This window comes from Muscardinus avellanarius, assembly GCF_963383645.1.
Source record: "Muscardinus avellanarius genome assembly, chromosome: 12".
NCBI classification, from domain to species: domain Eukaryota; kingdom Metazoa; phylum Chordata; class Mammalia; order Rodentia; family Gliridae; genus Muscardinus; species Muscardinus avellanarius.
In genome coordinates, this window is record NC_137798.1 from 42,311,279 (window position 1) to 42,337,209 (window position 25,931).

Below are 25,931 nucleotides of genomic sequence, written 5' to 3' on the forward strand. Positions count from 1 at the left end.
CTGTCTCAGCCTCCAAAGTACTAGGAGTACAAGCGTAATCCTACTAACCCTGCCTTCTTAACCTCACACTCTTGGTGGATGGTGATAACTCTGAGTCTATCCTGATGTTGAAACAGTATTCATCAGGGACTACTTTGTTTTGATGAGATAGTCACTAGAAACCCCTGGCTTTGGAAGTGTTATAGTCTTAGATTTTATTTTATTTTATTTTATTTTACTTTATTTATTTTTTTTGGTGGTACTGGGGGTGGAGCCCAGGGGCTTTCTACCTCTAAGCTATACTCCCAGACCCATTTTATATTTCATTTGGAAACAGGATCTCACTAAGTTGCTGAGAGCCTCACTCAGCTGAGGCTGCCTTCGAACCTGTGCGATCCTCCTGTCTCAGCCTCCCAAGTGTGGGGATTACAAGCATGATCCACCATGCCCGGCATAGTCTTAGATTTGAAAGACAATGTATTTTATGATTATCATCATCATCTTTATGCTTTGACAAAGACCTTCCTGGGATTTTGATGTGAGCACTCCTGGGTCTGATGCCTGTGACACTTGATTGGGAAAGCACAGACAAGTGGTTTAACTTTTCTAGCTCTCAAGAACACAACATTGAAATAAAATATTGCTGTAAAGCCATATTTATTCTTTATGTGTAATACATTCTTTTTCTATCCTATTTCATTAAAAAATTTCTGGTCATGATCCAGTACATCTAATGACCCACTGAAATGATTTTGTGACTCATGGGTTATGACCTACATTTTGGAAATGTTAATCTATGGGGCCCCATTAGAACTGGGTCCTTGGAAGTTCTAGAAGTTGGTGAATGTTAAGGAAATGTCCACTACATTATTAGCTTACAGTATGAAGGGGGCATTTATTTGTTTGTCTTTTCTTTTTCTGGCTTTCCATCATACAAGGATTAAGGGCCAAGTGGCTATTCCAAGGGAAAAGTCTGCACCCTGGAAGCAATTCTAGGATTTTCATTTCCCTGTCAATAAAACTGCTAAATAACTAAACTGCCACTAGCTGCTTGGTGACCCTCATCACTGTTGATAACACTTTTGCTCAATGGCTAGGATGAAATAATTTAGGTTCTTGGAAATAAAGAAGGCCTAAAGCTCACAGTGATAAAATGCTAATTTACTAAATTTAAAAGTAATAGCCAAAGCCGGGCGTGGCACACGCTTGTAATCCTAGCATTGGGGAGGCTGAGACCGGAGGTTCGTGGTTCGCAGACAGCCTCAGCTACTTAGTGAGGCCTTCTGCAAGTCAGTGAGACCCGGTTTCAAAATAAAGAATAAAAATAGGGCAGGGGGCGTAGCTCAGAGGTCAAATGCTCCTGGGTTCCATCCCCAGACCGGCAAAAAAAAAAAAAAAGAAAAAAGAAAAAAAAAAAAGTAATAGCCAGCCAGGCATGGTGGCGCACGCTTGAAGACAGGAGGATCACGTTCGTTCAAAGCCAGCCTTGCTGGCTTAAGAGACCCTATTCCCAAAATAAAAATATAAAATAGGCCTGGGAGTGTAGCTTGGAGGTAGAAGGGTTTCCAGGAACTACAGTACCACCAAAAAAAAAGTAATAGCCAAGTAGTAGCACATGCATAAAATCTCAACACTTGGGAAACTGAGACAGAAGGAAGATTCTCTGTCAGGGCCAGCCTCAGCAACTTAGTGAGATCTTCTGCAGTTTAGTGAGACCCTGTTTAAAAAAATTATATAATATATATATATATACACACACACACACACACATATATGTATATATATACACATATATATGTATATATATATAGATCTATATATAATATATATATATATCTATATATCTATATATATATATATATATATATATATATATATAGAGAGAGAGAGAGAGAGAGAGAGAGAGAGAGAGGTGTAGTTCAGAGGTAAATGCTTCTGAGTTTAATCCCCAGTCCTCTGGCCTGGGAGCCCCTGCTACCCTGGTCTCTGAGCTCCTTTTCCACCCAGGGAGTCTGCAAGACTCCGCCTTTATTTCCCCTTTCTGCCAGGGTCGGAAGCACCCTCAAGGCAGTAAGCTGTGGCCACTGCAGGGCTCCTCTCATTTGTTTTGTGTATTGTTCTTCAAGGCTGAGGTCCAGTGTCTTGGAAACTGTTGTTTCAACTATCTCGCTGACTTTTTTTCTCGTTTCAGGTAGCAGAGTAAATCTGGTCCCTGCTTCTCCATCTTGCCTGGAAGTGGAAAGTCTTGGCCCTCTGGATACTCTGAATAGTTGATGTGGGAATTTTGGGGAAGCAATAGAATCTCTCAATACAAACATTTCTCTGTGTATGTGCTTCATTTGTTTAATTGAAAATGTTATGTATAGATACCATAGTGTAGGACTAGAGTAGTTATCAAACAGCCTTCACAGGTTATAATCGCTCAGGAATTTGGCCAGCATAAGGCAATCTTTGGGAGCCTGAACATGGGAAAATGTATATATTACCTGTGACGCTCCAGCCTGGAAAGCTGGACCCTGGCGCCTCCTGTCTCTCAGGGGCCAGCTGCTCTCTTCTGAGCTCATCATTTACTTTTTGCCAACTGTAATCCTAATTCTGTCTTAATTTGTGAAAGGGGAAGTTTCATTTACTTAGCATCAGTGAGTCTTATTATTTTAATGGTGAATATGATTTCAAAGAATAAAGTACAAACAAATTTAAAACTGTCTGTTTCTGATTATGGTAACAATCGTAACTGAAGTGTTCATACCAAGGAACACACACACACACACACGTGCATGAGTGTGTGCACACACACAGAGTCCCTGAATATTTTTTCCTGAAGTAAACTTTGATGACATACAATGAAGCAGTTTATGATGTATGAAATCGTTACAATCAGGTGATTGCTTTCCTCACAAATCCTAAGATAAATATCGATAAAATGAATGTTTTTATAAATTGTGTTGAAAAACTAGTGCTATCCATCTGGCAAAGATACACTTAACTCCAAGTTATACTTAAAAAGCCAACATACTTACCATATGTCTCAATAATTTTAAGGTAAAATCTACTTGAAACAAGATGTCTGGGACACATACACCATATCCAGTTGCCCAAAAGTTCATCTGTTAACCATTGTTCTGGCACTGAGCACTGCTTTTTTTTCTTCTTCTTTTTTTCCTCTTAAGTACAGACTAACTCAGTTTTGTAAACCTCAACTTATTTTTTTTAAAGATTGTTCAACACTGATAAACTTCAATCATCTTAAAGTTTGTTTTCTCCAATATATAGTATTAAGAGAAAATATTCCAGGAAAAACTAATTATAATTTACTTTATACATGTAAAACACTGAACAAATGAATATATTATTCCGTGGAGACAAAGTGACTTTCCTTTTGAACAGGAACTCTGCTCTGTTTGTTTACTTGGGCAATCTTTTATCAAGTGAAGCCATTTTATAATTCAATTCAGCCCTTTTGTGTACTTTGGTGAACTTTTTCCAGATTCTCCAGTGCGATTCAGATCCTTATAATGAAATTTGTATTGATGTAATAATATAAAATCACAAGAACTACAGCAACAAAGAAGATGAATTTATAGAGAAAGTATGTTTACAAGCTTTGTTTTCTGACTCTAAACCTGAATTATGTTCTATTAAATTACTTTTTTGACATAATGTATATGTTTGATGCTTGTGTATATATGTTGGTTATTTCACCATAGTTTTCAACCCAGGATCCCCCTTGACTTATTCAGTAAAAGTGTTTAAGCTGATCCTCCTTGCCTTTCAGGAATATTGGGAATAGAAATTGAGCAATACATGTGAAAAATGCTTGATATCATTAAGGTAAATGACATAAAGTTGGAAAGAAAGTCTTTTTGTCTAAAAGTTTACATTAGTTTTGTGGAAAGACAAAGCCATATTTGGTGATGTCAGTTGGGTGGGGGAGAGGAGCGAAGCCAGGCAGACACTGCAGTCAGGATTTTTGTCAGAGAAAACATATGAAAAAGTGTACAGATACAGTTCTTTTATCCTTGGTAGTCCTGGCACATCTCTCTGCTCCTATTCAGACACTGAACCAGCAAGTAAACCTCCACAGTACGTAAACCTCCACAGTACGTAAACCTCCACAGTTATGTGGCTAAAGAAATGGAAATCGGGGTGGTGGTAATAATAATTTCCTAGGCATCAGAATAGGGGATTTTAGTGGAGAAGACTAAGAGTGAAAATAAAGTTGACATGCCTTAACAAATATGCTATGTAAAAATCAGATACAAGAAGCTGGGCATGGTGGCGCACACTTGTAATCCCAGCATTCAGGAGGCTGAGACTGGAGGACTGTGGTTCTCGGACAGCCTCAGCTACTTAGTAAGGCCCTCTACAAGTCAGTGAGACCCTGTTTCAATTAAAAAATAAAAGATAGGGCAGGGGGTGTAGCTCAGAGGTTGAATGCCCCTGGGTTCCATACACACACACACACACACACACACACACACACGAGAAATATAGTCTATAAAATGGGAATGATTTGGGGAGGAAGGTTTTTTTCTCTCTCCTTTCTTTAATAATTATTGCTGTAAAGCAAAATTTCTGAATTGCTTTGAGAAAAGGTCCAAGCTATTTTGTGGATTTTGTGGTTTGATTACATGGATTTCGCTCACCACTGTGTTTTTGTGTAATTTCCTCGCTAGAAGGGAGTACTTTTATCTGAAGAAAGAAGAGGGAGAAGAAGGAGAAGGAGAAGAAGGAGAAGGAGAAGACGACGACGACAACGACAACAAACATGCATATATTTGAGAAATTAACCAAGTATAATTATAATAAAAGTATGCTATAGATAATGCATTAAAATTTTTGGTGTTTTATTTTTAAGTCATATTATCATCCCCTTGTTTACTGTGGGGGTATTTTAGTACTGAAGTTTTTACTGTACACTATTTTCACCTGGTAAAAAGGAATATAATGCTTACCTTCACTGCTCTTTTTGGTGTTTCAGCTAAGATGGGTGGCAAAATTCCTTTGTAAAAACCAAACAACCTGTTGGAGAAATAAATAAGGGAAATATATAAGAAATAGGTAAGTAATGGAATTAAGAAACAGATAACTCTGCCTTTGTTTATGGATAAAGAAAGTAATCCTAAAATATTCCCAATTATTCAGTGTAGCACACCATCCATAAAGTTTTTCTTTGTTTTAACTCTAAATCAAAGACATGAATTCTGTTTACTAGTATTATGGTAATCAAAAGATGAATACATTATGCCAAGACTGGAATTCCTTAGGTAGGTTGCTAGACATGACTATGAGTTAAGCTAAAGATGAAGTTGACTCTTGTCACTGTAAAGAATCTTGAATTTATTTCTTCAGTTGTGTGGTAGGTATCTCTAAGCTACTGACAGTCTTGTAATTCCTCCCTTCTGGTAACTGAATGAGTTAGGGTTACACCTGAATTCACTAGACTGAACCTTTTTGAAGCTAACGATGTCAGGAAATCTTTAATTTTAGCTTTACTAACAAGCCCTATGTCTTGGGTACTAGGGTTCCCAGCCCTCTCCTGAATTATTCTTAACTTCTTAACTTCCTTATTGGAAATGGAAGGTCAGGGAGAGTAGTTATAGGGATATATATTGTTGAAAGAGAATTGTCAAACTCCCTTGCTGATGTGCAGTCTCACAGGGTGTGAGCCAGCTATCATTGCCAATGTTAGGGGGCCCCTGGGCACAGACTCAGAAAGAAAAAAAGAGAGAGAGGGAGAGAGAGAGAAGGAGAATGAATGAGAATGTAAATGAATGGCATATGCTTATGATTAGACTTCTTAAAAAGTCATCGTTTGTTTCTTATTAGATTTGAGCATTCAAAATTTTAAAGTTCTCTGCCTAAGAATCTCTTATATATGTATATCTTTGTTGTAAACTTACATATATTTAAATAGAAGAGAATATTTTGCATTGTTTTCTGAGGGAATGTGTCCACAAGTGGCTACAGACAAGGGCATGATGAAACGTGTCTCTATTTTAGGATATTCATTAAACTTGGGGCAGGAGCTTTAGTGACTGACCCCACCCAAGCTTCACTCACTCTGATTCCCTTAAATTGGGTCAGCTTCCATCCATGCCTCTGGAACAAGAAGTTGGGGTTTACTTGGACTGACTCACCGCACCACCCAGGCCAGAGTAGGGACCTCTTGCTCCTCCTTCTTCCACTGGCTCAGTGAGGGGAGCAGAGGACTTGTCTTCTAGCTTCTAAGTTATTAGCTCCTTCAAGGAAGGGTACCTTTTGGATTTCTGATCACTTAGCCCTTTTTTGTATATATAACCAAAAAAGTTTAAATATACGTTAGGTATATGGAAGAGGAAGAATGAAATCAAATGATCTCCTGATATGGGCTAACTCTGTCCATTAGTGGTGTGTGTGTGTGTGTGTGTGTGTGTGTGTGTGTTTGTGTGTGTGTGTGTTGCTGGGGATAAAACCCAGGCCCTTCCCTATGCTAGGCAAGCGCTCTACCACTGAGTTCCATCCCCAGCCCTTTACCCACTGTTTTTGACTTAATGGATCATGTTAATATTATGGTGCAAAGTAAGGCAGACTTGTGATTTGAAGACCTACAGGAATGCGTGAGTTGCCTCACCTACTGCTATTTCAATTTTAACTATTAATGCCTAAAATCATCACATCAACCCTTCCTCAAGACACTTGTAAAAATTTAAGTCTTCTGTATCATTTAAATGTCATTATAAATTAATTATTATTTAATTTTCAGCACAGGGATAATTAAGCATGGGTTTGGTCTTCCTGAAGGATAATGTGATTTTCTCGAATAGAAGTTCTGTAATAAAAAAAAAGGTTATTGATTCTGTTTTTTCTGTGCTCATCTGTTCACATCGGAAAGATTATTCCTGGTTATGGGGAAAATGAATAGCAAATTAAATTAAATAATTAAAAAAATAGAGTGTTCAGGTTAACAGAGGGATTTTATGACAGAGAAGGGTCATAGGCAGCACACTTGCTCAGCCTGGAGAAGAATAACTAGGCAGAAACACAATGTGTATGATGGATCTCTTGAAAGACAAGCTTGTAGGAAAGATATTAGGCGTTTCTGTTTGTTTCCAGGTGGTAGAACCTGGACCAACAGGTGAAAGCAACGTGGAAAGACAGATTTTTTTGGCAAGTCAGCCTTCATAGAAATAGTACTTAAAATAATGAGGAATGTCGGCCGGGCGTGGTGGCGCACGCTTGTAATCCCCGCGCTTAGGAGGTGGAGACAGGAGGATCACGCAGGTTCGAAGCCAGCCACGCTGGCGTAAGAGACCCTGTTTCAAAAATATAAAATAGGTCTGGGAGTGTAGCCCGGAGGAAGAAGGGCTTCCAGGAACCCCAGTACCACCAAAATAATTAATAATAATAATAATAATAATAATAATAATAATAATAAGGAATGTCTAGAGAAAGAACAGGTTCCCCTGAAAAGAGGAATCACAATTTTCTAGGTGGTCAAGCGGCCTGCATGGTCACCTGTCATGGATGGGCCTCAAGGTTGGTCTACTTCAATCCTCAGATTCTGTTGTTCTAAGAAAAAGGACAAGAAGGCCTGGGCAGGCACTTTTCTAAGGGGACAAACTCTCTGCCTTACTTCAGACCTGGGCCTCAAGTATAGCCCTGCTTCTCTGGAAGAGGACTGAAGTCTCGCAAGTAACACAGAAGGACTTCATTTTCAAAGTGATGGGAGAAAATATTAAAAAGAGGTGTAAGGCAGGAGGGAAGCAAGAGGCAGCTGGGAGAAGCATAAGGATTTAATCTGAAAAGCGCTGGGAGGTCCAGGGCCCTCTGCTTCATGTTGGCGATGCTCTGGTGATGCGCCCTCCTTCCCTTCTGTCCGCTTAGCTCCTTTCATGTTGAGCCGACCCCCATCCCGGCCCCCTCCCACTATCCTGAGCTTCCTAACATGAAATGAGGAGCTTTAACTGGAAATTCTCAGAAACTATAGGCAGCCTTGCTGGTAAATGGGAAGTTAGAATCATATACTTCCTTGCCCTGTTTTTAGAGCTTATCCATGCAGTTGCCTCCATCTATGGAACAGTCAGGCCAGCGCCAATTCTGTGGAGAACGGCCACACCCAGTTTCTTAAAAACCACTGGAACCAACGTATTAGTACAATATGATACAGCTTGCAAGCGAAGGTTGATTGGGCACCTTACTCAAATGAATCCTTGTGGTATTTTGCTTCTTTACTCCAGTTAATTTAATTTTATCAGAGTTTTTATCCAAGATTTTGGAACTAGAATGGGAAAGGCCAGTCTTCCTCTGTGTGGTTAAAGCTCTACAATATAAAATTAGGCTATCAAGGGACGTCTTGATTTCTATCATTTGGAGAAGGCCAATCTGTGGTAATAAAAAAGAAGGAAGTCGCTATTCAGGAAGACGTGGAAGCAAGAAAGAAGAGAGTTCTGAGTGTGACTCTGGCCACCAGGATTTCTTTAAGCTTGGCTACATCTAGACCCTTTTTAAAAATTAAAAAAAAATTTTTATTGGTGCATTGTAGTCATACATCTTATTGGGATAAAAGATGGTGAAGACATATATGCACACATCACCCAATTAGCCCTTAACCAATTCCCGCCCCGTTCCCTCCCCCTCCCTCTTTCCCATGCTTGGCTTAGTGATTGACTTTGATATGTTTAAGTACATAATGTGCTTTAGAGAATTTCCCTCTAGACCCTTTTAAATAGTGGTGTATACCTCTGTCTTTAGTTCTAAGAGATACCCCGTAACATTTCCAATACATTTTCTTTCTCGCTTGAGTTCGGTCAACTACTTACAGCTCAGGATCCTGGATCTAGAAAATAAGACTCATCATTCCCAGAGGCAGAATGGATACTCTAAGACTTCCGTGCCTTGCATTCTCATAGGAAGGGATTTTTTTCCCCCATTAAGGTTGGCTCTTACAGCCAGGCAGGGTGGCAACATGCCTATAATCCTAGTACTTGGGAGGCTGAGACAGAAGGATTGCAGGTTCATGGCCAGCCTCAGCAACTTAGTGAGACCCTCAGCAACTTAGCAAGACCCTGTTTCCAAATAAAAAGTGAAATAGGGCTGGGGGTATGGCTCAGAGGTAGAATGCCTCTGGGTTCAATCCCTAGTACAAAGATGGGGAGAAGGGAGATTGGCTCTTAGACCAGAAGAGTTACGTACTAAATGTGGGCAACAAAATGTGAGCAAAGACCCAAGCTGGTGAGCTATTTCTCTGGCTTGACTAGATAATTGCTGAACGTTTTCTATTACAAAATATGATGTAAAGATTGAGAAACCAAACAAAAAGGAAATGTAATGTTTTAGGATGGAGATTCTTTTTTTTTTCTGCTAGAGGACTGCCTAGAACCACATGGACTGTTCATTCTGCCTTCATGTAGTTCTGGCTGCCTCTACAGAGCACAGAGTTCTCTAGAACAACATTCGGGGAGTGAAGACACAGGCAACACTCCTATGCACACACGGCCTCCTGCTTCTGCTCAAGAAGCAAAGTGTTGCCCTCCATCTACGCACATCAAGGGTGGACAGTGGGAACCTCACTGCGCATGTAACATCAAGGGCAGCTCTTTTCCCTGACGTGATAGGAAAGGCACCACTCTGTTTTTGTTGTTGGTGGTGGTACTGGAGGTGGAACCCAGGGGCTTTCTACCTCCAGGCTACACTCCCACACCTATTTTATACTTTACTTGGAATCAGGGTCTCACTAAGTTGCTGAGAGCCTCACTAAGTAGCTGAGGCTGGCTTCGAACCTGAGTGATCCTCCTGTCTCAGCCTCCCAAGAGTGGGGATTACAAGCGTGCACCACCACGCCCGGCTTACGACTCTGCTTTTAAGTTGTGACCTGCATCAAATCATGACACCTGAAGAAATAGCTAGAAGCTCAAGAGTCACTGCTCATTACACTGTAGTCTGAACTGCGCAGCAGCTCTCATATTTTCTTCCTCAAAGCTGCTACTTCTAGAAGGTACAAGTGCGATTTTGTTTTGTTTTTGTTTCTGTGATGCGGAGGATTGAACCCAGGGACATTCTACCTTTGATCTCATACCTCTTGCTTTATTTTATTTTTTATTTTGAAATATGGTCTCAACTACAGTAACATGCAGACCCATGTTCATAGCAGCACAATTTGTAATAGCCAAAATATGGAACCAACCTAGGTCTCTATCAACAGATGAATGGATTGCAAAATTATGGGAAATACACACAATGGAATTATACTCAGCAATAAAAAAGAGCAAAATCATGTCATTCGCAAGAAGATGGAAAGACCTGGAGAACATTATATTAAGTGAGATCAGCCAAGCACAGAAAGAGAAGGGACATATGTTTTCTCTAATATGTGTAAGCTAGGAAGTATTAGGGATACCAGAGGGATTCTAGATAATGGAGGGGAAACCTCAGTGAAGCCAGAAGGGATGGGTAGGGGAGGAAGAAGGCTCAGGTTTATTCATGGAAAGGCTATATTCGAATATGTGTATACATGTGACTATAACCTGGACACTCAGTATCAGGAGGAGGGAAAGGGGAAGGGGGGCACCAAGTACTGTGTGAATATATGCCATTGTCAACAAGATCCACATTATGATGTGAGACTATAGTGCACCAAAAAAAGAAAAAAAAAGAAAGAAAATAAATGGTCTCATTAAGTTGCTGAGGGCCTTGCTAAGTTGCTGAGGCTGGCCTTGAACTTGTGATTCTCGTGTCTCAGCTTCCCAAGTACTGGGATTACAGTATAATTTTAATTATTCTGTGTAGAAAAATATTAATCTAGATGTTGATGAACTTTCATTAATATTACCACCAGTAAAAGAGCCAAAATTTGTTAAATACTTCAAATGCTCTAACTGCTCTGTTAAGGATAAATACACATAGATATGTGTCCACATATTTCTTTCATTCAGTTGTCTTAGCAATTCTTTGAAAAAGGTATGACTATTCTCTTTATTTTGCAGGTGAAAACTATTTGCCTTCTCATAGATCATTTCCTTGACCAGGGGGCTATATTATGCCAAAATTTTTCTTGAAATGCAACTATTTTTTTTCCAGTGCTGCTTATTTAACCCAGGACTTCACACATGCTAAGGAAGTGTTCTGTCACTGAGCTACACTTCCAGCTTGGACAAAACTATTTTAATAATAAACTTTATTTATTTATTTTGCGGGTCTGGGGATGGAATTCAGGGGCATTCAACCTCTGAGCTATACCTCCTGCCCTATTTTTTATTCTTTATTTTTGAAACAGGGTCTCAATAAGTTGCAGAGGGCCTCACTAAGTAGCCGAGGCTGTCTGTGAACCATGATCCACAGGTCTCAGCCTCCTAAATGCTGGGATTACAAGTGTGTGCCACCATACCCAGCAATGAGAAACTTTAAAAATGTTATTGATGTGCAGTAATATTGATGTACAGTCATTTCTTATTTCCAGAAGAAGCAGAAAATACAATTACAGATTGGTCCCTATTCTAATTTCCATTCAATTAAAGTAACATGAAACACTGTGTAACCAGTAGCACCAGTCTAAGGTGAACAAGATCATTTTTGTGAGGGCTTTCAGGTTGTGGATTTAATATTTTCTAGTTGTATAAGAATAAGAAAAAACAGGCTCTAGGATAAACTTTTCTCCCCTAAAGACAAAGTTCACACTTAAGAAGCATGCCGAGACAGTTCTGTCAGTGTTAGAAAGGTAATGAATATTTTAGTAGTGTGATAAAGCATTTAATATTAAGTATTATGGTGTGATGAAATTTCAATATTAAACATCAAAATAAAAAAATGTCATCATGCCAAAGATCAGCGGTGAGCACTGTTGATTACTGACCCAACAGGCCCACCGGCTTCAGTCTCCCTGCTCGGGCGTTCACGTCCTGTGCTTGAGGAGGGTGACTCTTCTCTACCCATGGGGTGGAGTAGGATTATTTAAGTCTGCCATGGTAATCCCATTCCTTGCTAAAGACTGGGTTACGCATGGACATATTACCCCAATCTGGTGCACAGGTTTATATGCCCTGGATGTGCATTAGAAGTCTTGGCTTTTCAGCCTAAAGAAAAAAGGCACCTGAGGAATCAAGTCCTCTTCTTTGCAGGACGTTGTGCTAGTTCCATGAGACGCCTGTGCCCTGCAGTCAGCGATACCACAGTGCCCCGAGCTAAATGTGGTGGAGCAAAAGGATGCAAAGGACCCGAGTCTCATGACACCACTGGGTTGCTCAGTTCACCAATCCTGGCATCCTACCTCTGAATTTCTGGTTATAAGAAATTAGAAGTAATCTTTACTGTTTGAGCTGCTTTTAATTATGTCTTCTGTTAACCTACAGCTAGAAGCGTTTTGGTACAAACAGCCCTTAGTACCTCATTTCTGAAAAAGTCCTAAATTGTAATTCTTAAACCATAATCATATTGAAGATAATTGTTAAATGTTAGGCAAATGGTTTAGAAAGAGACTGGGAGAACCATTTGAAAAAAAAATGGCTTTAGATTGTTTCTGTCAGGGACCCCACAATGCAGTAAAATCTTACCCCATTAGCGTGATTACCTGTGAGAGACCTCAAACCACACGTGGAGTGTGAAGATGCTAGCAGAGTAAAGGTTTGCCCCAAGCATGAGGATGGAGAGCCGGCTCTCCCAAGCCTTTAGGTCAGGATGCTGCACATACTAATGGGCGTTAGTGTCCACAAACCCGGTAGACACAGAGAACCGCAGTATTGGATCGCATTTGTTTTTAATTGCATAATCGAAGCAGGCCTTGTAGTACTTACGTACACCTATAAAATGAAGATCAAAAACTACATTGCACATGTTCTTCTCAAAGACACAGCTCACACATAGCTTATTTGAAATACAGGTTTGTGCCAAACCTCACAAAATAATTTTACCCCTCATTTCCCCCCACCTTCATTTTTAAAGTATGAAACTATTTAACATATGGATGGCTCCCCACCTTTTCTTTTTTAAAGTGTGAAACTATTTAACACATGGGTGGCCACAAGGTCATAGAATAACCAATGGGGAGATGCTGAATGTATGAAAGCCAGGAAATGTGGAACTTCCTGTGCGCTCCAGCTGATGTCCCGTATCCCTGGTTCATGTACAGCAAGTCCAACCCTCAAAGATGCCTTCTTGCTATTTCTCATTAATAACATAAGGTTTAGGCTGCCCCGACTTAAGGTCTAAATTTTAGACACCAAGAGACCAGACAGCTAGACAGATTCTTAAACATCGTGTACCTGATAACACTGTTAGTCTATCTGGATGACTTAGAAAAAGCTACTTGCTTTCAGTTAGACACTGAAATCCAAAGGCTTTGTGGTAAACAGTGGATAGACTGGAGAGTGTTTCACATTCTCAAAATCTGACTCAGGTGAAGAAACTCAAAGAAGTGGAAAAATCACATGTCTGTGCACCCGCCTTTTTTCTCTCTGAGTCACCTTCTTGTTGGTTTGCTATTATTTTTTCTAGTTTAGCACATAGAGAATGTTTATTTGGAAATCATTTATACCATAGAGTTGGACTACCCCTAGAAGCAGACTGGGAAATTTCCTAAGTTGTTAGGCTAACCCTACGAGGAGCTACAATGGAAAATTTTCTTCTTTGTAGCTTCCAACGAGAAAGAAAAAGAACATGACTGCTTCACAACTGACCTTTAGAGACCGTCAAGCCCGGCTGTGTATTCGAAAGGTTAGCATACAACTCAACTGGTAGATCCATGAGGAAAGTGCGCACTGGACAAGGAAATAGTGAATCAACTACATTTGCTCCTAGGAGAGGAAAAGGTCAACGTACGAATCTGCTGCCCACAGAAAAACTGAGGCTTGCCCTGCTGGTCAGACGTACAGAGTTTTGCCATGCCAACTGCGGAGATTCAAAAGCCAAGTCCACACTGGGAAAGCCCGGAGAGAGACGCACGCTCTCAGGCTGAAACTGTCAATTATGGGAGTGACTTCCAAGCTGAAAAGCCATTTTCCAAGCCACCTGCAATACACATGCAGCATGAGAGGGATGCTTTCACCTGGATCCTGCTTCTTTGCCAAAAACCTGGCATTAGGTAAATGTCCAGGGCAGCAATAATACTCATCACGGAAACATGAAATAGGAGCAACAGGGGAAGTGACACCAGATCCCCAGTTGGGGAAATTGGAAAGCATTAACACGTCCACACACCGAACAGAGCACAATTACTACCTTTTATTTTGTGTCAACAGTCAGGACCTAAATGAACATCACCATTCAGTCGTGATCTGGGCAACGATCCAAGCTCATCTTTGGTACAGTTGATTTTGAAGCCTTGCCGTCAGTCATATCCTCACAGTTTGTTCTTTTTCTCTTTTTCAGGCTGAAGGCATCCTCCTGATTTCCATTTCTTGTGTGTGGAAGCCGTGAGTCATCTCTCCTGGCAACACGACCAACCCAAATCAGTCATTTTCTCCAAATTATCTCGAAATGGGGATCTTGCTGGTTTGCTGTTTTCTTCCCCTTTTTTTTCCCTTCACATCAGTTTCCCTTTAAGGATCTCCTAATGCAAAGCTGATTGAAGGCATACAATATCCTCTTTCTTCTCCTGCTGTCAAATCCGAGTTTCTTACCCATATGCCGTGGCTCTAATTAAAACAATGAGGGCCGCACTCAGTCCTGCGTTAGGGGTGCACCGGCTTCCATTGCCGGATGGGTGGCGTTTCCAGGGGCAGGGTTCTGGCTTGATGCTACACCGTTAGTGCATTCTTCTGAATTCATCTGCACTTCACAAGTCTCAGCAGTTCACCGAGTCCAAATGAAAGAGAGGGGCTTCAGGGATCTTTGACCTGAATTGCATAGAAGCTGCACTCTGAACTTTACAAAACTGCCAGCATCTTGGGGCTATTTCCATTTAGCCAAATAACAACTCAAAAAGAATATGTGACACAGAGTCTTCTTTTAAAGTCAGCAAATAAACTTCAAGGAAGTATAGGAAGGCTTTAGCTAACAGTCTTACATAAAACTAACAAAAGTTTTTCCTATTCAGTGTATATCAGGTCTTCAGGCACAAACAGTATAGTTTTATTTCCCACTATTCATTACTGAGAATTAATTGAATTAAGTTTCTGCATATGGTGCTTGGATTTATTTGTTACTCTACCATACCACTTTCATTATAGGCTGCATGAAGGACTTTAAAGTTTTCCTGAATGCACATTTTAAATTGAATGATTTTTACCACAACATTTAAACTTTGTTGATGTGTCTAAAATAAACTAGGACTTTGATTTTCTAAGATACAAAAAGATTAGTTGAGCTTTCAGCATCATTTAAGAGGTAGGTCTATGGTTCCATTCCCGGGAAAGTTGGCAGTCTGCGGGACTCACTAAGCATGTTGCTCTGTGCAGCCTAAGAAGGCATGAGCATGGTAGGATGGTAGGAGAGCCAGAGCTCTGGTGAGGAATGCTAAGGAGGAAGATGTGGAAAAGACACCTAAGAAGCTACCAAAGGACTAATTGACGTGGGCAAAATATGGGCGTGAATTGCCCCATTCCTCTATAGCTGACTTGTAACTCACTACATGGCAAGTGTGTTAATTTCCAGTGGCAGATTACTTTGATCGTAAAATGAGCACATTAGGAAATAAGAATCATTTAAGGGCGGCTTTGGTGTGGATGGTACCTAGGAGGAAAAGAGGAAAACAAAACAAAACAAAACACCAGCCGGGCATGGTGGCACACGATTGTAATCCCAGCATCTGGGAGGCTGAGACAGGAGGATTGTCGTTTGCAGACAGCCTCAACTACTTAGTGAGGCCCTTTGCAGCTCAGTGAAATTCTGCTTCAAAATAAAAGGATAAAAAATAGGGCTGGGAGTGAAGCTCGGAGGTAGAATGCCCCTGGGTTCCATACCCCCCATACCCCTGCTGCTGGAGGAGCAATGGCCACCCACTCTGGGGCATTTAGCACTCAAGGTTATATGTCAATTAAGGATCTCAGACTGTGGGCTCTGGAGACACACTTGTTGGCCTTGGATTTGGCCCATCACGTGTCAGCCATTTACCCATAATGGAAAATTCTGGATACCAAAGGTGAGCAAATTCATTCCAAAGTACTAGCACTGGAATAAAGACATTGTCTGTGCCAGCTCTCTCTACAAGTGCTTATGAGAATGAATTTTCTGCAAGTTGCCTGATTTAATACCTTGACCTAATTGCAGGGCTGTATTTGATTGCAGCTGGAGTAGAAAACCTAGGAATTCAGAGATGTCCTTCAAAAATGGAATCTTACCTAAACATGTACCGGTACCTAGGGAATTCACACCCTATTGTGGAATTCTACAACCAATTAAGACATGTTTGAGGTCCAAAATGCACCATAAGTACACTGAATTGTCTATTTCCAAAGGATAAGTTACATTTGAAAGTGCATTAACTCTGTGGCCACCAATTATTATAGTCTTTTCCAAAATTAATTTCTTGAAGTGCCCCCTAGTGGTATCAGAGTTAAATGCAACTCAAGTATTGTCCAAAGGCTAGCTGCCCTCCCTCCCTCCCTCCAAAATCAGCCTTGGACCCAGGCTTGTAGATGACAAATTAGTCTGATTTACTAGACTTTCAGTTCACTCATAGACTTCAAAGAAAACTATTATTACATCTTGGATTTATACTGAGGGATTTTTGGGGAGAGTACTGGAGGTTGAACCCAGAGGCATTCTATTTCTGAGTTACATCCCCAGCTCTATTGTATTTTTTATTTTGAAACATGGTCTCAATTAGTTGCTGAGGGTTTTGCTAGGTTGCTGAGATCTAGCAATTGAACCTGCAATTCTCCTGTCTCGGCCTCTCATGTACTGGGATTACAGGTATGTGCCATTGTGCCTGGCTAGAGAGAAATGCTAAAAACAAAAATAGCTAATTGTATGAAATGTTTTACAATTATTATCCCATTCTTTTTTTAACCTTTTTTTTTGGTACTGAAGATGAAACCAGGGGCATTTCACCCCTGGACTACATCCCGGGCTTTTTTTTTTTTTTTTTTTTAAACTTGAAACCGGGTCTGGCTTAGTTGCTGAGGGTTTTGCTAAATTCCTGAGGCTGGCCTCAAACCTACAATCATCCTGTCCAAGCCTTCCAAGTACTGGGATTACAGGTGTGTGCCACCATGCCTGTCTCCTATTCAAATTTTAACATAAAATAGATACTATTATCTTCATTTTATAGAAAAGGAGAAGGAAGCTTAGAAAAGCTAAAAAAGCCATCCTTCTAGTCAAACGGCTAGAAAATGGTGATGTTGGGATAAGAAGACAAGTTCTCTTGATTCTAGAACTCCAGCTCTCAAACCATACGCTTTGTCTCCTCTAGGAAACCATTCTACCTCCTGGCTCCAGAGTTCCTTCCCTGTGCCTCTAGCAGTGGCAGAAGGCTCTGTTCAGCCTTTGGTTAGCTTCTGAAAGCAGCTAAACTGCTGGTTTGTGAACACAGGAGCAGCTGAGCCAGGGTCTGTGCCCCCCTTTGTCATTCATAGTTCTCTGTACCACTTTTTCAAATGCCAGAATTCTTGTAGATTTGAGTGTAGTATGAGTTACGTGGATTGTTATCGAGCTTTCTGGATATAGTGAGTCAAAGTCTATATGGACCTATGGACGTCTGGATATGCATCATCTTCCAGACCACTTTCAAAGTGTTTAGTTCACACACACTATTACCAACGAATAATTGAGGGTGTCTTTCCCTGCCTAAACTCTTCCAGTATTCTAAAAAACACTAGTTGAATTCAAAACTCTTGAAAACTAATGCTAAAGACTGACCTTCTGGGCTATCTCCACCTGGTGATGTTATGGAGTCCAATGAGGGTGACTATCAGTGATATGTTGGTAACTATCACACATCTCCAGTTCATCTGGCCACTCACTTCTTCACTTGGCTCTAAATGGATATCACATGACTGGCGTGTTCAAAACCAACTACAGATTCTCCCTCCACTTGCTCCGATATTCTCCAGGATAGTGGCAACTCCATCTTCTTAGTCCCTTGGGCCAGAAACTTGGAACTCATACTTGAGTTCTTTCTATTGCTGACCTTCAGTTCTCTGGTTCAAGCCCCAACCATACCTCCCTTGAATCAGTGTAATCGCTTCCTCATTGTTTTCCTGGTAGTCTATTCTCAAAGCAGTTCTGGAAACGGTCCTATTCAAATAAAAAGTGGATCGTGTAACTCCTCTTTTCTCAGTCTTCCAATGTCTTCCCGGCTCCTAGGAGCAAAATCAAAGTTCCTGCAAGAGGCCCGGGCCTCTGTTCCTACCCTGCTGCACTCTACTGTTCCCCTCAGCTCCTTGGGTTATCCTCTCTAGCCCCCCATGGCCTTTATTCTGCCCCCTGGGCCAGGCACAACCCCACTTTGGTGTCTTTGCACACACTGCATCTTGCCTGGATCTCCACCCCCCTCACACACATCCTTGTGGCTCTGCACAGATGGTCCCTTTTTAGTGGGGCTTGATCTTACCTCTCTTTTACTGAAGACTGCAATAAAACTACTTGATTACTACCTTTTTTCCTGCTTGCTTTATTTCTCTCTTTTTAAATTTATTTATGGTAGGGTCTCACCAGGTTTCTGAGGAACCTTGCTAAATTGCTGAGGCTGGCGTTGGCTTGTCCTCCTGTCTCAGCCTACCAAGCACTAGAATTACAGGCTTGTTCTACCACACTCAGCTTTTTTTCTTCTGTCTTTAGGGAGTCTATTTTCATGCTTTCGCTTTCTAGTTTACCTGCTTAATTGATTGACTCTCTGTTGCTCCCACTTGGATGCCTTTGACTCCACAAAGACTGGGCAGAGCTTTTTGTGTTTGTTATTTAATTACATCTCCCCAGGGCCAAATGTAGTATTTGACATATAATAGATGCTCAGTAAATATTTGTCAAATGAAAGGGTAAGTGTATTTCATTCTCATTGACCCATGCTCATCGAGTTGTAAGTAGAAAATCATATCTAACATTTTGAACTATCCTAAGATTAACCTCTTATTTTCCCACCAAATGTCAATTCTTTCTGGTTTCTCTGGTGTCTTCTAGAATTTACAAAAATGGTTACTAATGAGAAAAGAACACTTTGGATATTTGGTCTAATAAACATGAGTAGACTTACTCATGGCCAGTGAGAAAGAAAATACTTCATGGACGTTGCCATCAGCAACTAAGCTGTGGTATGAAAGACCGTGTTTAACACCCCCCACCAGCCCCGTCCCTTCTCTATGCTGACAAAACCTAATTCTGATATCCACACCTGTGGAGCTACGTGCTTAGAAGAGGGGACGTCTCTCCAACCCTGGTTTGACTGGTTCAGTCACCTGGTCTTGTTCTCCTGTCTGGTAATCATCATACGACACAGGAACATGACTTGCTTCCAGCCAATGACACTTGAGGCGGCCTTTGAGAGACATTTTATATTCTTCTAAGAAAGAAAAGGGATTCTTAGGATTGGAAATTATCTCCAAAAATTCTGATTTAGTAGGTCTGAGTGGAGCTTTGGATATTTTTAGCACCCTCCCTAATTCTGATACAGTAGGTCTTCAGGCACCACACATCGCAAAGCAGAAACAAATACTTCCTTATCAGGTGAACGATGTGGGGCTGCTCTTACCTGGACATCTATCTGTCCAGAGCAGACTCAAGGACTCAGTACCATTGCCAGGTGGTTTTCCTGGGAACTTCATGAGATCACCCCCTCACTTTCCTCCTCTCCCTAGTCTATAGAGTATCCTTATTTTTTTTTTTGAGGGGGGTGGGGACAAAGACTCCAGATTGCATGCATTCTCTGTCTTCTGCTGTGGCCATCTCTGGCCTCTGAGACCAGGAAGCTCCAGCTCTTCTTGCCAGCCACCAGCACTGAACAGGCAGCGTGTAGTGTGTCTACCGGTGGCCGGCTGGTCGGGGGCCTTGCTGCTCTGAGGGCCACTTCTTAGCTTCCTCTTTTGTTCATTTAGGAACAATACCGAGACATGCCCACACAATTACATTGCCTACATTTTCTCAAGAGGTTAATCTATCAAAACCAGCAGAAGTCTCAGTTGGAATAAAGAATGCTTCTCTGTTTAAACACTAGAACAACATTTAAGTGAGAATGCTTTCCTCTCCTTCTAAGTCTTGCACTTTGCAGAACAGGTACAACGGGAAGCAGCTGCTGCTGTGGACCAAGCAGGGTCCCACCTACAGCCGTGGGAGCTGAAGAATGCAGGGATACCCTTTCCCTAAGCTTTATATGAATCAGCAAGGAGGTTAGCCTCCTTCTGCAGGTGACTCATATTTGGGGAAGCGACACTGCATAGGGAATCTGGCAACAGGGTTAGCCTCTAACTTGATTACTTAGTTGAGGAAAAAGACTAAGTTCCCCACTAATCTTGATGTTTACATTCCTCTCCAAAGCAAATAACTGCGGGGGGCTCTTTTATCCCTCTCATATTCACAACTCTTTCTTACGTACAATCTATAATTTTCATTATCATTTTCAGGACCATTCACTTATTTATCAGGAGGTGTTTATTGAGCAACTACTGTAGGTGTGGTAAAACAGGACACCGAACCTGGTCATTGAAACAGCAAACATACTTTGGTTTTATCAATGATCAAATCCAGAGGCTCCAGCCACAACATTTTATTAATCTAGGTAGTTTATTTATGAAACAGGAAGGGCACAAGTATGTTTTTTCTACTATTTTCCATGGAACACAGAGTAACATAAAGGTGCCACTTAATTATTTTCTCAGGCAAAAGACTGATTACCTAAAGAATCTGGAGTCCACATTTAGAGTCTGAGCTTTTTTTTCTCAGTGAATCCATCCATCCATCCATCCATCCATCCATCCATCCATCCATTTATTCAACAAATAATTGAATCTCTGCTCTGAGCCAGGCAGAGCTCTCTGAGTTAGGTACAGGCTATGAATAAGTCAGACACATTTCTCAGGTACACAGAGGCCATGTCCTGTTGGGTGGGCCAGATAATAAGCAGGAGACAGTGACCCCAGGTCAGCATCAGTAATTATTAGGGAAAAATGCAAATCAGAAATACAACTGAGACACCATTTTATGCCCACTAGAATAGCTTTTAATAAAAAAAAAAAGCCAAGCAAGTAAAAAACCATATAATCCCAATTTCCAAAAATAGCACATCATGTATTAAAAAGATGTGGGGAAAGCAGACCTTGTGTATTTTTGGAAATGCTAATTAAATGGTGCTGGTAAGCCAGGTGTGGTGGCGCATGCTTGTAATCTCAGTACTTGAGAGGCCTGGACAGGAGGATGGCACAGATTCAAAGCCAGCCTCAGCTACTTAGTGAGGCTCTCAGCAACTTAGTGAGACCCTGTTTCCAAATAAAATATAAAAAAAAATAGGTCTGGGAGTGTAGCCTGGAGGTAGAAGGCCCCTGGATTTCATCTCTAGCACCATAAAATAAGATAAAATAAAATAAAATAAAATGGTGCTGGTGCTGCAGAAAATACTTCCTCAAAAATTAAATGTAAATTGGCCTATGAGATCCAGCAGTTCCACTTCTGGGTATATACTCCAAAGCTCTGAAATCAGAGACCTGTACAGATACTGTCACGTGAGTCCCATGTTGCTTAACAACCAGGAAACATTCTGAGAAATGTGTTGTTAGGCTTTTTTTTTTATTGTTGTGTAAACATCATGGAGAGAGAGCACTTACACAATTCAGGATTGTACAGCTCAATCCATTGAAGCAAAACATGAGATGTATGAGGCTGATGCCAGTGTAACATGGCATACTGTTCTACAGTAAACCTGTTTTGTTTTTTGTAAATAGAAGGACTACATTCTAAAATGGTGATCAGGAGGAAACAGACCAAGTGATATGTGCACGTAAGTTTGTATCACTTTGAACCTCATTACGGTGTAGCGATAAAAGTATAATAAAATAAAATAATAAAAATATAGTATGGTAAGTACATAAACCTGTAACACAGTCATTTATTTATTATCAAGTATTGTGTGTACTGCACATAATTATATGTGCTATAATTTTATAGCACCGTCAGTAGAGGTTTGTTTACATCAGCACCGCCACACACTTATGCATGGCTCTCTGACCTTAATGGCATCGGTGTCACTGGTGAAGGGACTTTTTCAGTTCCATCATAATCTTATGCGACTACTGTCATCTATGTGGTCTGTCCATCACCGATCAGAATGCTGTTATTTGCTGCAAGACTGTATTTCTACAGCCGTGTTCATAACAACATTATTCACAACGGCCAAAAGGTGAATCCGAGCCAACGCTAAACATGGTATATACATACAGTGAGACATTATTCAGCTTTAAAAAGAAAGGCAGTTCTGATACATATTATTACATGTGACTTTGAAGACATTGTGCCAAGGGAAATAAGCCAGGCCCAGAAGGACAAATTGTAGGACTTCACTTTTCTCAGGTACCTACAGGATGGAACCCAGGGGCATTCGACCTCCGAGTTACACCCCCCGCCCTACTTTTTATTCTTTATTTTGAAACCGGGTCTCACTGAGTTGCAGAGGGCCTCACTAAATAGCTGAGGCTGTCTGCAAACTGCGATCCTCCAGGTCTCAGCCTCCTGAATGTTGGGATTATAAGTGCGTGTGTGTGTGTGTGTGTGTGTGTGTGTGTGTGTGTGTGTGTGTGAGGATGGAACCCAGGGGCATTCAACCTCTGAGCTACACCCCCTGCCCTAATTTTTTATTTTTTAATTGAAACAAGATCTCACTGACTTGTAGAGGGTCTCACTAAGTAGCTGAGGCTGTCCGCAAACCACGATCCTCCAGGTCTCAGCTTCCTGAATGTTGGGATTACAAGCATGCACCACCATGCCCGGCTATATTGTGTATATTTCATCTAAAAATGATATCAGAAAATAAAGTTATAATAAAAATAAACCTGGAGAGGAACTTGTTGTTATGGGAATGGAAAGAAGTTTTGGATTCTGACTGATTTTCTAGTGGAGGCCTCACTGAGAAGATAGCTGATAAGCTAAGCCAGGTTGTATTTAGAAGAGGTACAATCAATTGGAAGGGGAGAAAAAAAATTTAAATGACACTAGGAATATAAAACTACATGTTGAGAGAATCACAGTCAGTGGTTTGTAAACTTTTGCTTTGTTCTTCACGCAAACAGGAGCAAGAAACTGATTTCCAACAGTCTCTTGGGATGTCCTAGAAATCAATGAAAAATATTTAATGCCCTTTAGGTTCATTCTTCGATTTAAATGGAGCTTCATGAAGAGTGGCTGTGAAGACATGGAAAGTCTAAAACCTAATCATCGGTGAAGACACACAAGAAGCAAAGCCAACATTGAATGTAGAACAATAAACTCACCACACCCCTGGCTCGGAAGAACGGTTCAGAGACCTTTAGTCCTCTCCTCTGAAGCTGGATTTCCCTCCATATGTTCCCATCAAGTTGTCATCAGGCACCTCTAGATGCCAGGATCCCAGACCTTTTAGGGTGCCCATCAAATCCCGGATGGTTCTCCCACTAGATAGAGAGATCTTTGTCCATTTTTGGGTGAATGGCACCTGATTCTACTCACCAGCTACTTCAATGTGTCACTTGACTGAGCTTCAGGGTTCCCAGATATTTGGTCAAACATTATTTTGAGTGTGAGAGTGTTTTGGGATGAGATTACCATTTTAAGCAACAGACTGAGGAAAGCAGACAGCCCTCATAATGCAGGCAGGCATCATCCAATCAGTCATGTTAGTCAATAGAATAAAGAAGCAGCTCCTCCCCCATGTAAGAATGAATTCTTCTGCCAGGGGTTCCTTGAACTGGGGCATTTTCTCACCCTAGTTCTCTAAGAGAATTCAAACTTACTCCATTTCCACTTCTGCAAGGCTGTGATGGAAGGAAAGGGGAATGAGAATAAGGAGAATGTGCCAAGGACACTGAAGAGAAGGGGAGGAAAATAAGACGGAGTGAACACTTAACATACACAATCTTATTTCATTTATATTTACAGATGTTGAAACAAAGACTCTTGGAGCCTAACTAACTTACCCACACCCATATGACTAAGAAGTAAGGGGGAAGCCAGGGGTGGTGGTGCATTCTTGTAATCCCAGCATTTGGGAGGCTGAGACAGGAGGATCGAGGTTCACAGACAGCCTCAGCACTTAGAGAGGCCCTCTGCAACTCAGTGAGACCCTGTTTCACAATAAAGAATACAAAATAGGTCTGGGGTGTAGCTTGGAGGTAGAATGCCCATGGGTTCCATCCCCAGTACCACAAGAAGAAGAAGAAGGAGGAGGAAGAGGAGGAGGAGGAGGAGGAGGAGAGGAGGAGGAGGAAGAATAGTAGTAGTAGTAAAGGGGGGTGGAACTGAAGCCCAGGCCTCTCCCCTGGGCCACAGTACACAGCGGGCACTTAAAAGAATTTCTAGCTGGGCGTGGTGGTGCATGCTTGTAATCCCTGCGCTTGGGAGGCGAGACAGGAGGATCATGTAGGTTTGAAGCCAGCCTTGCTGGCTTAAGAGACCCCGTTTCCAAATAAAAATATAAAATAGGTCTGTGAGTGTAGCCCTGGGGTAGAAGAGTTTCCAGGAACCCCAGTACCACAAAAAAGGGGGGGGGGACAAGAGAAAAGTACAAGGAAAGCTTAATAGGGAAAGCATTAACTCATATACTTGATCTTCATATGTTTTCCTTCAGAATTCAAGAATTCCCATAGAAATATATTTTACTGCCAATAGCAGAACCTGTAGCAAAAGTAGAATAATTGCATTATTATTTTTTTGTCCAGAAAAGCTAAGGGGTGCAAAATTGGAATTTTTTAAAAACCTCAATATATACTCAATAATCATGGCAATTAACTTTGAAATTGGTATTTATGATGAGAACTGTAAGTGCTGGGGAAATAATGTAGAAGAATAAAAATTTTAAATTAAGATGATATGAACCCTATAACTGTAATTCTAAAATACAGAGGGAAAAAAAGGAAATAAAATGGAATTCCGTTAAGTCTGGACCCTTGAAAAAACTGGCTCAAATTACTCCCTTATCTATGTTAAATAATAATGAATTGGGATAAAAAGATGCTACTTGTCTAACACTTTGGAAAAAAATTCTGACCTCAAAACCCACAGGCACAGAGGTTGCCTGCTCACGGAAGAATACAAGACTGTGTCAGCTGGGAAGAATAACCCCGTCACTACCTGAGGTGAAAAGCCAGTGCTATTCGGGAAGTCAGTATTCTGGAACATCTCCATGAACCAAACACGCACGCACAAGCACGTGCGTATGCACGCGCATGCGCACACTTGCTGTTCGCTAGCCTCCCTCTCCCGTCAGTGCCCTGTGGTGGTGATGGTCACTGATCCCTAGGTGGCCCCAACTCCTATGGAGTATGGCAGCTCATCCATGCTATATGACCACCAGTGGACTCGGAGCTCTCCTCCTCTCAGAGGCTGACTGGACTCTGTATGCGGGGCTGGAAGTGGATTTACTAAAGGGCTGGACCAATCACTTCCAACTGTCCAGCCAGATGTTTTTCGATAGGGTCCTGGCAGCCATGGCTTGAGAAAGAGCCAGAATTTGGCCTGCTTTCTACTCTGAAATGCTTGATGGAATGCTGGGGGGGGTGCCATCCCTTAATAGGAGAGGTGGTCCCTCCGACTTGGCACACCATTCCCGTTTGCCTTGGGCGTCCTCCAAAGGGAGGAGGGGGGCTTTAGTGAGTGTGGGTGTGTCCATCAGTCCACGCCAGGCCTGGGTGGAGGAGGGGGCTGCTGAGGGAAGGTGGATGGAGAAGAAAGGTTCTGAGTGATTGGAAGCTGGTGCCAGATGGCGCTGGAAGACGGTGCACGCCAGCCTCCCTCCGCACATGTGTGGTCACCAGGGGATTGCCTGGCTATGTGCACTGCTTCACATCTGTCAGCTAAATCAAAGATGCATAATTGAAGATGCAAAGCGAGAAACATTACGTGGTTCGTAAGGCTCCCAGAGGACTCGA

General features: G+C 41.4%; 1 protein-coding gene across 1 annotated transcript in view; it reads right to left on the reverse strand.

The window, feature by feature from the left end:
- SLC25A21 (solute carrier family 25 member 21) overlaps positions 1–25,931 on the reverse strand; it is a gene marked incomplete at both ends in the record, with an annotated part of 535,450 nt that overhangs the window by 72,176 nt on the left and 437,343 nt on the right. The window contains one exon of the mRNA XM_080706844.1: positions 4,935–5,001. Within this exon, the coding sequence (XP_080562970.1) occupies positions 4,935–5,001 (67 nt within the window). The remainder of the gene's footprint in view (positions 1–4,934; positions 5,002–25,931) is intronic.